At 44.2% G+C, this 12,084-nt stretch overlaps 1 protein-coding gene across 2 annotated transcripts in view; it reads right to left on the bottom strand.

Moving 5' to 3' along the window:
• Positions 1-1,125: 1,125 nt before the first annotated feature.
• Positions 1,126-12,084, bottom strand: part of YEATS2 (YEATS domain containing 2) — a 112,165-nt gene continuing 101,206 nt past the window's right edge. For both annotated transcript variants that reach the window (XM_042998891.1, XM_042998892.1), the window contains exons 25-31: positions 11,317-11,390; positions 9,134-9,213; positions 7,819-8,020; positions 6,103-6,329; positions 5,117-5,191; positions 4,307-4,380; positions 1,126-2,882 (exon numbers count right to left, since the gene is read on the bottom strand). In XM_042998891.1, coding sequence (XP_042854825.1) covers positions 2,774-2,882; positions 4,307-4,380; positions 5,117-5,191; positions 6,103-6,329; positions 7,819-8,020; positions 9,134-9,213; positions 11,317-11,390 — 841 coding nt within the window. In that variant the 3' untranslated portion in view covers positions 1,126-2,773. The remainder of the gene's footprint in view (positions 2,883-4,306; positions 4,381-5,116; positions 5,192-6,102; positions 6,330-7,818; positions 8,021-9,133; positions 9,214-11,316; positions 11,391-12,084) is intronic.

Raw genomic sequence — 12,084 nt, forward strand, 5'->3', positions numbered from 1 at the left:
AAAGTTCAATCTGTTAGCTAATTTCAGCCAAAAGAGTTCAGAATCAATGATTCCATAACCAATGTTAGCACTGCCGGCAGCCGCCTTGATCGGCCTTGAGGATGCACCATGAGGCCCAGCCAGAGGGAGGCCCCTCCAAAGTCCTCACCTGCATTTCGATCAAGGTCTGGCCTCTGTTCCATGGTGCTTCAAAACTCAGAAAAACCCATCACAAATGGGAATACTCTCACACCTGTACTAACACCAGGATTTTAGGCCAAACTCCAAAAAGCAGCTTTTGAGAAAACCTTGACCCTGCAGCCCACCCTGAGGAAGATGGGGGAACCTCCCCTTTGAGTGGGATCAACTCTGCCAGCCCTGTGCACACAGGCTTAAGTAAGAGGGAGTCTCCAACTGAGGTGGAGTGCCTGTGACACAAATCCCTGTCCCATGGTTCCCGTCAAAACTGTGGCTGAGGCACACACTCGGGACAGGAGCCTAAGCACTGCCCCTCTTCTCCTTCCTCCAGACACTTCACTTCCCTAGAGGCTGACAGTAAGTGAAGTCTGGTCCCAAGAAAGCTACGTACCTGGACTCCCATCACGTCCTTCCCTTCCGAACTTCTTGCCTTTGAAGAACCAAAGCTTTCAAAGCCCTTAGTTCTTACTAAGGGTGAATGTAAAAAGTGGTCAGTTCTGAAATATTTCTGCATCTTTGGTAATTTTTTTAGACATTCTGATAGCAGATGGTCACAGCAGGACTGTGTCACAGGAGTAACTTCTTCCAGACCTCAGCATAGACCAATTCTATCTTTCCGGAAAATCCAGTGTGCTGCTTTGTTAAACAATAGGAGCTGTTTTCCCTCTTGGCCTTGGCTTTGAGGAGGCTCTGAGCTCAATTAGGTAGTTTGCCCCAAAGCTGTCAGAAATAATTACTTCCACAGTCAACATGCATCTTCCAATTTTTTTTTTTCAGATTTTTATGTAACTGTAATCCTTTATCTTGAAGAGCTGTAAATTCTTTTTGGAAGGAAGTGGAATAATTAATGTAAACCCACAAATACCTATACCTCTGCCCCATTCCAGCTCTGACTTAATGTAAGAACCCTACCAAGTGTAGTGTTCAAACTCCGAAGAACCCATCACAAATACTAAAAGATTTATTGCAGACTTCTGTTACACAATTATGTTACATGTTATGATACAAACACATTTGAAACATTAACACATGGGAACTAGTAAATCATTTAATATTTCATTTGCAAAAAGATAATTACTTTAGGCTTCCATACATGTACTAAATGAACCTGTTGCCATTTGGACCAAATCTTCCTGTAGATCTGTCACAGTCCACTGCTGAATAACTCTGTGCACTTGCCCACTCACCTTGCTTGCAGCAGTTCATGTATAGAGTACCTGAGCCTTTATGTACTCGATTTTTTTTTTTTTTTTTACTAAGCCTGGGCCTCCCACTGCCTTACCAAATAGATTTCCTTTTGCATCTGCAATCCTCAGATGTTGAATAAAGAAGTGCAGATTTCTCAGTCATTACCCTGTCTTCCGTTCCTGACCCAAACGCCTACAGAACTCATGAAAATGTGAATTATGTTGGTTGGATAAGTTTGACTCACAGGTTTCAAACTTCCTCCAAGCAGATTCCCAGTAACAGAATAAATTCTTTCCTTTCCTTCGACACAGACTATGTTAGGAAGATTAGGACAGAGTATCTTTAATGGAACTGGACGTCACACGGGGCACTGCAAACCTCCCTTCTTCTGTTCACCTCTCCCACCGAGAGGGCTCCACATATGGATACAACCTATTCTCACTGCTTCTGAGCACTGACATTCCTGCCTCTTGGCTTCGGCAGTTATTTCTCTTTAAGGCACTCAGTGTTTCCTTGAAAAGCTTTTTTTCTTTGAAAAGACTGAATGGAAAAGAACAGGACACTAAATCCACTGACAAGACTTACGGTCCAAGCAGGCCTGCCCCAGAGGCTGCCCCCCCACCAGGCACTCAACATGGGCTCAGTGGCAGGTGCTCCCACATACCACTCTCCGCCCCGCACGCACGCTCGCAAAGCTGGTACAAGTCTGCCAAGTACCTGGAGTTTGTGGGTGTTCTCGATTACTAACATTATTTTAAAAGCTTCCCGACTATAGCAAACCTCTCCCTGACTATGCTGGGATCTATCCCTGGACAGTTCTCTGAGCCTGGCTGTAGTAATGTTCCTGTGCTCCACGAACAAAGACTTCTGCTCAGCGTGCAGGCTCCCAGACTTTCTTGTTTTCCACAAGGCATTACTGCTTCCTATAGCTGACTGGGTCCTCTGCACCACGACCACCGAGTGCCGAGCCCAGTCTGTCTCCAGAGGTTACCAGGTAACTGCTGGAACTGCCTGTAACCTCAGAATGGGTGAAAACCTCTGGTGCCAGTCTTATTCTCTGCCTACACTCAAGCCGAAGATGCCCCTTGACGCCCAGAGGAAAGAAGGACCTGCTACACATGGCCTGGCCCAGCTCTAAGATTCTCTTTACAGAGAGTGAGCAAATGTCAGCTGACAGAGCACACATCCACTCACAGCTTCATTCTAGAATCAGGAAACAAGGTTCTGTCCTGAAGGGATTTGACCTGGGACTGAACACTCTTGGTGTTACAGAGAATTAGGTGGAGACAATGGTTTGGTAGCCATAATATTCTGAGGCACACAGAAAATAACCTCCTTCCCCAAAGAGGAGACATCACAGTTCAAAGCTTTGGCTACATCTTCAAATCCTGCTTTTCCAAGGGCATCTTCATTGATCTTCATTCAATATCCCCATGTGTTTATTTGTGAGGAAGTCCAGAAAAGGAATGTTGCAAATGGCCTGGTGGATGTTGCTCACTGTGATTTCTTTGGGAATCCTGTCGAAAAAACAAAGGATATTAGGTGCAATTTTCTCAGGCATTTAATAATTGAATTAATCCATTTATCAAGCAGACCACCCCGTACACAGGCCCTACTGGAAGGGGACAATGCTGACACCCGGTTTAGGGCCGCATGGGGTGCAGAGAGGCCAGGTGCATCCTCTCACTCGTTCTCCTTCCCTATTCATTTCTTTCACTTCGGCCAAGACTGGCTTGCCCTCTTCACTGCCAGACCTCTTTAGGGCTCAAATCTGACTTCCCAGTCACAGGTATGAGATGGATTTCAAGAACTTGGTTGAGTGGGGAAAAAAGACTCTGAGGATTGAGGAAAGAGGAAGGAAGTAAAGTGGACAGCACAACAGAATGTCTTTGTAATTCAATCTTAGACTAAAAGCTGAGCCAAAGGACCACAGTACTGTGGGCCCCTGTTTCTGTCTTGGGAAGATGGGAGGTGGAGTCCTGCCAGGCCAGTGTAATGTTAAATGTTCTCATCAAGAGCGCCCAGGCTACCCTGTATCTGCACAGCCAGGACCACGGCAGTGAGCAGGGGCCGCAGAAGGCCCTCAGCCCACTCTTGGATCTCATGCCGGGAAAGGAGCATTCCAGAAACTCCCGTTTCCCCTTCCTTCTTTTTAAAGACATCTTCCACGCTGCCCAATGTATTATATTCTTGTGATGTCTGACCTAACGGTCCTCTGATCTAGGCCTCTTCATGTCCTCAGACACTCATACATCTGTAAATTTTACAAATTTATGACACGCTTTAAGCATATATACTGGGATAAAATACTTGCTTCCTTTGAAAGGAATGCCAGGATGTGGAACAAAGAAAAGCCTGTCTGCCATTCTTCAGGGCCTAGGAAAAGGCAAAACTCCGTGTCCTGATCAGTGATAATTAGGGAGGCAGCAAAGCAGTGGTGAGCCTGTGGGCTTTAGAGCCAGTGAGGTCTGAGGTGAATGTAGGTTCTCTATCACACATGTGCAGGGAAAGGCAGGGAACACTAACTTTCAAAGCCCAGATTCCTGACTTCTAAAAACAGGGTTACAGTTCTCCAATGGAAAATAAATCAGGTAACATATGCAATGTGTGACTCCAACATCTGACACATAACAGACAGTATTATTATCTTTAATTGCAAAGAGTTGGTATTTGTTCAACCCTGTAGTGTTGGAACAGTGTGTCTGAAGTAGTGACTGGAAAGATACAGACCTTGGGGAAACAGTGAGCTTTCACAATGAGAGAGTCTCTCAAAATGACCAAGCAGACCCCTGAGCCTGTCTACCTCTGAGAATGTCCCAAGCACGGCCACCTCCATCTCCAACTGGATTGATTTCAGTAAGTATAAAACCTTTGGATGGGCAACTCAACTGTCAGGAAAGATCTGTAAACCTAGTACCACGGACTAAAGAGATAGGAGTACCTGTTGTGAGATGCTGTCTGGTATCCAACTGCCAAAGCCTGTCTCAGGATGTCGTTCACCAGCTGCTCTGTGGCCTATGACAGAAGATGTGATTACTCTCAGAAACGGCCACCTGCCTGCTGGTAAGAAGGGACACATCTGACCCCGTCCCATACACAAAACTTGGAAAACAACTGTATCTCAGGATCAAAAGTCCTTAAGAAAAAACTCAGCGTTCAAGTAACAGACCACGAATATTAGCTCACAACAATAGAGCCCATGATTCTGAGAAATTTTGAACGGGGATAACGTTCATTAATCAGACACTGTTTTTTAAGCAAAAAACAGGTGAGGGTTATTTGTGAGTGATATCTGCTGCGAGAGGGGTCCATCAGGAAAGGAGCTGCTTCAGGCCAGGTAAGGAAGCAATTTTGTCATCCTCTTGCCCAGGGAGGGCACGGCTGTGGTTATTTCTCTGTTGCTGTGACATGTGGAGAAAACCCAAGGCTTTGCTTTGAGAGCATGCTCACCTCAGAATGCTTCAAAAGGCACTAAGAAGTATCATTAGAGTGACACCAGCGCAAAAACTCTTGGAGATGCTTTAACACTCAGAAGACCCATGATTTAGTTCATTTAAAAATCAGAAGGAGGAAAAAAAAGAGGAAATGTTAAGCCTGAATAAGATGAAAAAACTTATCTCCGATGTTCCATTTCTGCCTTTGTCCCTTATTCAAAACAGCCTGGGACCCAGACTATCCTGCCTGGCTGGCACCTCAGTGCTTCAGCCCCTGGAGGCAGCTCATGGGCCCTCTGCTGCCAGCAGGCACCCACCTTTAAAATCATGTCCTCTACCACAGATGCATACACGTTCTTGTGAAGTGCCACGGGCTGCAGGGTGATCCCAATCTGGAAAAGGAGAAGAAAGCCATTTGTTCCTCCTTCTACCCTACAAACAACCTCTCTCCAAACAAGCACACTTCTTGGATACCCAAAGGGATGTCCAGTTGAAAGAATAACTCTCAAGCAATCTGGACAAAACCCAGAGGAAGTAACACAAAATGTAACAACTGGAAGAATACGCTATCCTATTTCTCTTAGTTTCTGAGTGGTTGTTAAAAAATACTATTATAATCCTGCTTTTACCCCCAAATCTCCTTCATGAAGATCATGGTCAGAATTGCCACGAATTCTGAGTGTAGGATTAAGACACTGGGAAGCCTAGAATCAGACTTCAGGCCCTGTTTGCAAAAGGTGATGAACATATACCTGGAGTCTGTGTCTTGCCCCATCTGGCATTTTCTCCTGTAAAGAAAGACTCTTCCCCTCTGGGTCCCAAGTACAGGTGACAGATGCTGAAGAGCAGCTGAGCTCCACCAGAGGAGGAGAGAGAACTGTCTCCAGTACCGCAGGGTAGTGTGTGTGCCACACCCACACCACAGGCAGGGCACGTGGGGGCTATAAGATGTTAGGGCGAGCTGACCCTCTCAAGTACCACTTGGCAATATTACCGCGTGCCTCAGGAGGGAGAGGTGCTTCTATACCGAGGCGAATGAGAGCAAAGATGAAAGTAGAAAGTGTCTACACCTAGCTGCCTCTGCTTCAGTTCCACGGCCAGCAAGCAACCTTTCCACATGTAATTAGTTTTCCTGCCCTGATGTAGCAAAGGGGACACCCAGAGAGCATAATCCAAGTCCGTCAGGCACAAGTGACTCACACATTTCAGACAGGAAAGTCTGGTTGTCGGTTTATAAAGCTGAGGGTCTGAGTATGAAGCACCTGGTTTGTGACCAAAAAACACAACAGGCCACAGCCCCTACCTTCTGTGTGATGTCACCAATAAATTCAGACCCCAGTGTGGGTGGCAGGTACAACTTCATTTCTTCCTGCTTCTCTTCCTGTTCTTTTTTGACGTTGATCTTTAATGGCTCTGGGAGGCTGAGGATATCCACCTCCTCTTCATTCTCCGGCTCTCTTTTCTGGAACTGCTGTAGGTCCTCCAGTTTCCGGCAGAGGCTGTCCGCAGAGGAGAATGACGACGGGCACTCTAAATGAGAGGTACTTAGTCTTAGGGCAGTTGTGGTGGCAAAAGAAAAGGACTTTCCATCTCTGTAAGACCAACAGTCTGAGACCCAGAGAAGAAGGGATGAGTATCAGGGGAGCTGACCTTCTCTCCAGTTCTAGAATTCTATGGATCTGTAACTGTGAGAACTAGTGATTCATGAGACAGACAAGCACAGAGACCGGCATCTCGTGTTAATGTATATGTGATGTGACTGCAATCTAAGACAAAGCAGACACTAAACAATTCTGACTTACGCCACCCAAAACTAGGCCATCCCCTCAAGCCCCAAATGCTAACGAGTAACTGATCTTCATATCTTAAATCTGGAAAACTTAAAAGTGCACAGTGAAGAAAATAAAAATCACCCACATGAGCACCTCTCACTGCTCAGAGGTTAAGTACTGTTAACATTTTCATTTTTAATAAGTCGATTTACACAAAGTCTAACAAAGAGTATTAGAACTTGAAAGCCAGAAGAGGAGGACCTGGGAATCTTACAACGGGCTTAGGGGTGCCTAGCAGGGTGGTGGCAGGGCACCAGCTCCTGGCTTATTTTGCTTCACTGACTGGGTACTTACAAATTAATCGGCCATATTAACAGAAAGCATTGTATATGTAAAGTATGGTGCTTCATGTATGCCACCAATGAGGTATGGAGATAATCAGTATGGTTTCTGTCCTGCAAAGAACTTAGATATTTCTTTCTGACAAACTGTGAAGGTTTGATACTAAATGCTGCTGGATTTCAGAGGAAGGAGAGGTCGTCCTGCATGAGGGCTCTCTGGACAGCTTCAGGGAGAACACTGAACTTGTGTCTCAAAGGTCTCCCACACTGTCCCTGGATCCCAGGCTCCCTCAGAGTGGGAGGTGGCGCTTCTGCTTTTCTACACAAGTAGTGTAGGGCTGGGAGGAGAAAACAACCTTTCTTATTAAGGTAAAACTCAAAATATCTTTTATGCCCTGCTCCCACCCCATACAGCACAACTCTTGGTTTCTTTACCATAAAACAATTCATCCTGTCTGCAACATTATTAGTTGTTTCCAGCTGAGCCTCCAATGCTGGGTGCTGCACTTCCTAGCTAGGTCTGGAAATAAAGTAATGGATAAGGCAGCAACTCCATCTTCAAGGAGATTGGGTAGACTTGTCTACGAGTGGTTGCAAGGTTACAAAGGAAGGAGAAGTCAGTTCTATCTGGAGGAAAGGAGGTGGGTTAGGAAAGTCTTCAAAGAAGAAATGATCTAACTGTGTGCCTGCTGTATGTCACAGGCTGGAACATTCCTGGCTGGGGCAGGGGAGGACAGGACACACAGCTACAGGTGAGCAAATGCTCATGTTCTTTAAGGTGGCTCTTCAAGTCCTCTGGGGTTGAAGTGGTCCAAGAACCGTGGAGGCTGAAGGGATGAGAGCGTGTTCCACGGAAACACCTCTCGGGCTACTGATGGTGCCCAGTGAGCCCCACCAAAGGTGTACCTGGCTCACTGTCGATTTGGGTCAGCACATCCTCAATAGAGTCCCCGTCGCTCCTCAGTGTCTCAGGATCAGGTGGGGTATAGCCATGGCAGCGACACCAGTGAGCAATGTGCTTGGTTTTAAGGGGAGTCAGGTGGTGAAATCTTGGATTCTTCTCCAGTATTTCTTGTAAGACTTTTCGCATTGTCATTGCTCTTTGCCACTTAAAAAAATATTTTTTTGAACCATAATCAATTTCAACTTAGCAATGTGTTAAAATAAATCATTCAACTGTAAATTACCATGCTAACTTGTCAGAATTATTTTTTTTTAAATCTGATTGTGCTTTTTAAAAGTTAAAAAATTTTTTTTCTTTAAATGTTTATTTATTTTGAGAGACAGAGCGTGAGCAGGGGAGGGGCAAAGAAAGAGGGAGACACAGAATCCGAAGCAGGCTCCAGGCTCTGGGCTGTCAGCACAGAGCCCGATGCGGGGCTCAAACCCACAAGTGAGATCATGACCTGAGCCTGGCTCAACTGACTGAGCCACCCAGGCACCCCTAAAAGTTTTTAAAGGAAGTAAAGGAGGGGCGCCTGGGAGGCTCAGCCAGTTAAGCATCTGACTTTGGCTCAGGTCATGATCTCACAGCTCGTGGGTTCGAACCCCACATCGGGTTCTGTGCTGACAGATCGGACCCTGTGCTGACAGATCGGACCCTGGAGACTGCTTTGGATTCTGTGTCTCCCTCTGTCTTTGCCCCCCCCCCCATCATGTTCGGTCTTTTATCTCTCTCAAAAATGAATAAACATTAAAAAAATTTTTTTTAAAAGAAGTCAAGGAATGTATATCAGATGTTTATGAAATAACAATGAAACTCCTAGGCTCTTCACCTGGTCTCAACCCATGGTCTCCTACTGCCCTTTTCCCCCAGTCTTCCCCAAACCCATCACACCAACTTCCTCAGAGCATGCCTTCACACGTGCCAATTTCTCCTGTAACCCCATCATCTGGCATAGGAGCTGCTGCATTGGAAGTAATCAACAAATACCTGGTTTCATTTTAATATACTGAAATTCATATAAGATTTTTAGAGATTTTTACCAATGCAGGATAAACAAGTAGACCTTTCAAAGGCTAGCTCCAAGTGTTTAAAAAATGAGATTTTTAATGGAGGAAAAAATTCTACCACCAAATATTTAATAAAATATGTTGCAAATTTTGTCACTGTTCCAGAAGACAAGGTTTATGGAAGCAGCCTGAATGCACATGTGTTCTGGTTATTTTCTTCCCAGACTCAGTGGCAGCCTGCATCACAAATAGGCAGACAAAGGATTACCTCAGCAGCTCTCCTTTTTCCAATGTTCCAGCCATAATACTGCTCCACAGACTTCGCAGAAAAACAGCTGGCATCTTCACCTAGAATGCACATATCCAGCAAACTCTTATGAATAAAGTTGGTATGATTTAAATCAAACCTTATCTGCGAGGGATATGTCCCAAAGTTTCTTTAGACCTATTTATTGGATATACATTCCTTACTGGGCAAAATGGATATACGTTCCTCACTAACACAGAGAGAGAGCTTCTCCTTAAAAGAGAAGGCATCTTATTAATGGTGTGTACTCAAAACAACATTAGTCTCTGGGAAATCGGCTTCTTTGGCAGAGCAACCTTCATGGCAGTCGACTACCTATTCAAATCAGTGGAGATGGCACTCCACTAGGGACATGAGGTCTGAGGTCTAGCCCTGGCCTTGCCATGAACTCACTAAGTGGTGTCAGGCATCCTATAGCACCCCTCTGGCTTCAGTTCTCTGATCTGTAAAATGAGACCATTGGGACAGATAGTCTCTAACCTGCCTTCCAGTTCTAGTATTCTATATTTGTATCTAAGTTTTTAAAAAACATTTTTGGGGCACCGGGGTGGCTCAGTCGGTTAAGCATCCAACTTCAGCTCAGGTCATGATCTCACAGTCCGTGGGTTTGAGCTCCACGTTGGGCTCTGTGCTGAACAGCTCAGAGCCTAGAACCTGTTTCAGATTCTGTCTCCCTCGCTCTCTGCCCCTCTGCTCGTGTGCAGTCTCTCTCAAAAATAAACATTAAAAAAAATTTTTTTTAAGTAAAAATAAAAAACAGATTTCTGATTTTTTTTCTGCCAGGCTAGGAAAATGTCCCTGAAAGTTTCCTTTGAACTACCTGAGAATGACCCCCCCCTGACTTCAACCAAGAAAAAAAGAGGTAATTTCTTTGCTGTTAGAAAAAAATAAGCAGGGGGGCGCCTGGGTGGCTCAGTTGGTTAAACATCCGACTTCAGCTCAGGTCATGATCTCACGGTCCGTGAGTTCGAGCCCCGCGTCGGGCTCTGTGCTGACAGCTCGGAGCCTGGAGGCTGCTTCCGATTCTGTGTCTTCCTTTCTCTCTCTCTCTGCCCCTCCCCTGCTCACCCTCTGTCTCTGTCAAAAATAAAACATCAAAATAAAAAAAATTTAAAAAAAAAAAAAAAAGAAAAAAAAATAAGCAGGGCAGGCTGTACTTGGCCTGTCATTTTCATATTCCCATGAATGTAACATGATAATCTATTTCATCCCTTCCCTATAAATGTTTGCAAGGTGCCTGGGTGGCTCAGCTGGTTGAATGTCAGCTCTTGATTTCGGCTCAGGTCATGATCTCACAGTTCATGAGTTCAAGCCCCGCATCGGGCTCTGTGCTGATGGCATATAGCTTGCTTGGGACTATCCCTCTCTCTCTGCCCCTCCCTCCCTCTCCCTCTCAAAAATAAATAAATAAACTTAAAAAAAAAAAAAAAAAAAAAAAAAAAGGAAGTTTAAATGTTCGTAGTCATCTTGCCCAAGAGCGTATGCCTGAGTATCAACAGGCTATCTGCCCCCTAAAGACAGCTGATTCTGTCCAAAGAACTGAGAGGCAAGTTTTTCAGTCTTGTTGACGATGGGTAGTGACAGAACAGACTTCACTGTTGGGAGTCTTGACAACTGTGCATTTGTACAAAGTGAGGGATCGTGAGGGATAAAAGATTAATGGCTTTAGAGTCAGACCTAGGTTAGTATCCTCCCTCACTACCCACTGCTAGTGATCTTTGAGTAAGTTACTTAGCCTTGGTTTTCTCATCTGTAAAATGGAGATAATACTACCTATCCCACAAGAGACAGTAAATGTACTGAGCCTGCACAGAGTCTGGCACATTGCAGGCAAAGACTAATCTGCCTTAATAAGCATTAAAAACTAATGCAGTTTTATACAACAGATTTACTAAGATTTACATACAACAAATGTAAAAAAGTCCTTCCATAGATCATAGTGTTAACAGTAAAAGGCCAACTGGTTGACCAAGATATTATGAATTCTAAAATCCTGCAAATGAACTATAGTTGTAACTAAAACCTCCTAAGATAACTACTACATCAGTATTAATTTACACTACAATATGATTTAAGTTGATTCAATAAACCAAGTAGTTCACAGCTTTAAAAATGCATCCATATATTCAGTATAATTATCTTACTTTTTGCAGTGATTAAGGGAATCTTCTTTACCACTGCTGTTAAGAGTTGCTGGATAGTCTCTAAATGGTCTATCCTGAGAATAAAAAAAAAAGATTAAGGTAGTAAACACACACAGTGGTTTCTAGCCACATATATATACACACATACACACACACACACGAATTTATGTACATATCCTCTTTCCAAGGGAATTAAAACATAACGAATTGTACTAGGCAGGTCTTTCCTTTCATGGATAGCCTTTTAAACATAAACCAGATGAGACCCCAGGAATGGCAAATTACGCAAATATGTTTAATTTTATGTTTTAAAATTAAATAATCACATACCTTTTTCAATTCAATGCTACTAGAGCAGAAAATTTTCTATATTCAAATGCCTATTCTTAGGGTTATTACAGCTCATGCTGTCACCTATCATGTGAAAGTGGCTAAGTTTCTATTGTCCCCAGTAATTTGACATGCTTCAAAATACATGGGCAGAGGTGGGTTCCCAATTTGGAAATTAGAAAATCTCATGAAATGTTTTTAGAAAAAGCAATGACTGTGTATGGCCCATGAAAAGGCAGCTGTTTAAGTTAGGCAGGTGTATGGATACTCAGACATAAAATGTATACACACCTGAGTAATTACCCCACAGAAATTTCATACCCAAGGATTCAGCAAAGAAAGTACATGTTGTCAAGCTCCACTGGAGGGAGATCTGTACCACCTGAGGCTTCCAAGGCAACAAATCCAGTGCCTCCCGCCCTTAGATGACATCAGTGT

Source organism: Panthera tigris, chromosome C2, assembly GCF_018350195.1.
Source record: "Panthera tigris isolate Pti1 chromosome C2, P.tigris_Pti1_mat1.1, whole genome shotgun sequence".
In the NCBI taxonomy this organism is placed as follows: domain Eukaryota; kingdom Metazoa; phylum Chordata; class Mammalia; order Carnivora; family Felidae; genus Panthera; species Panthera tigris.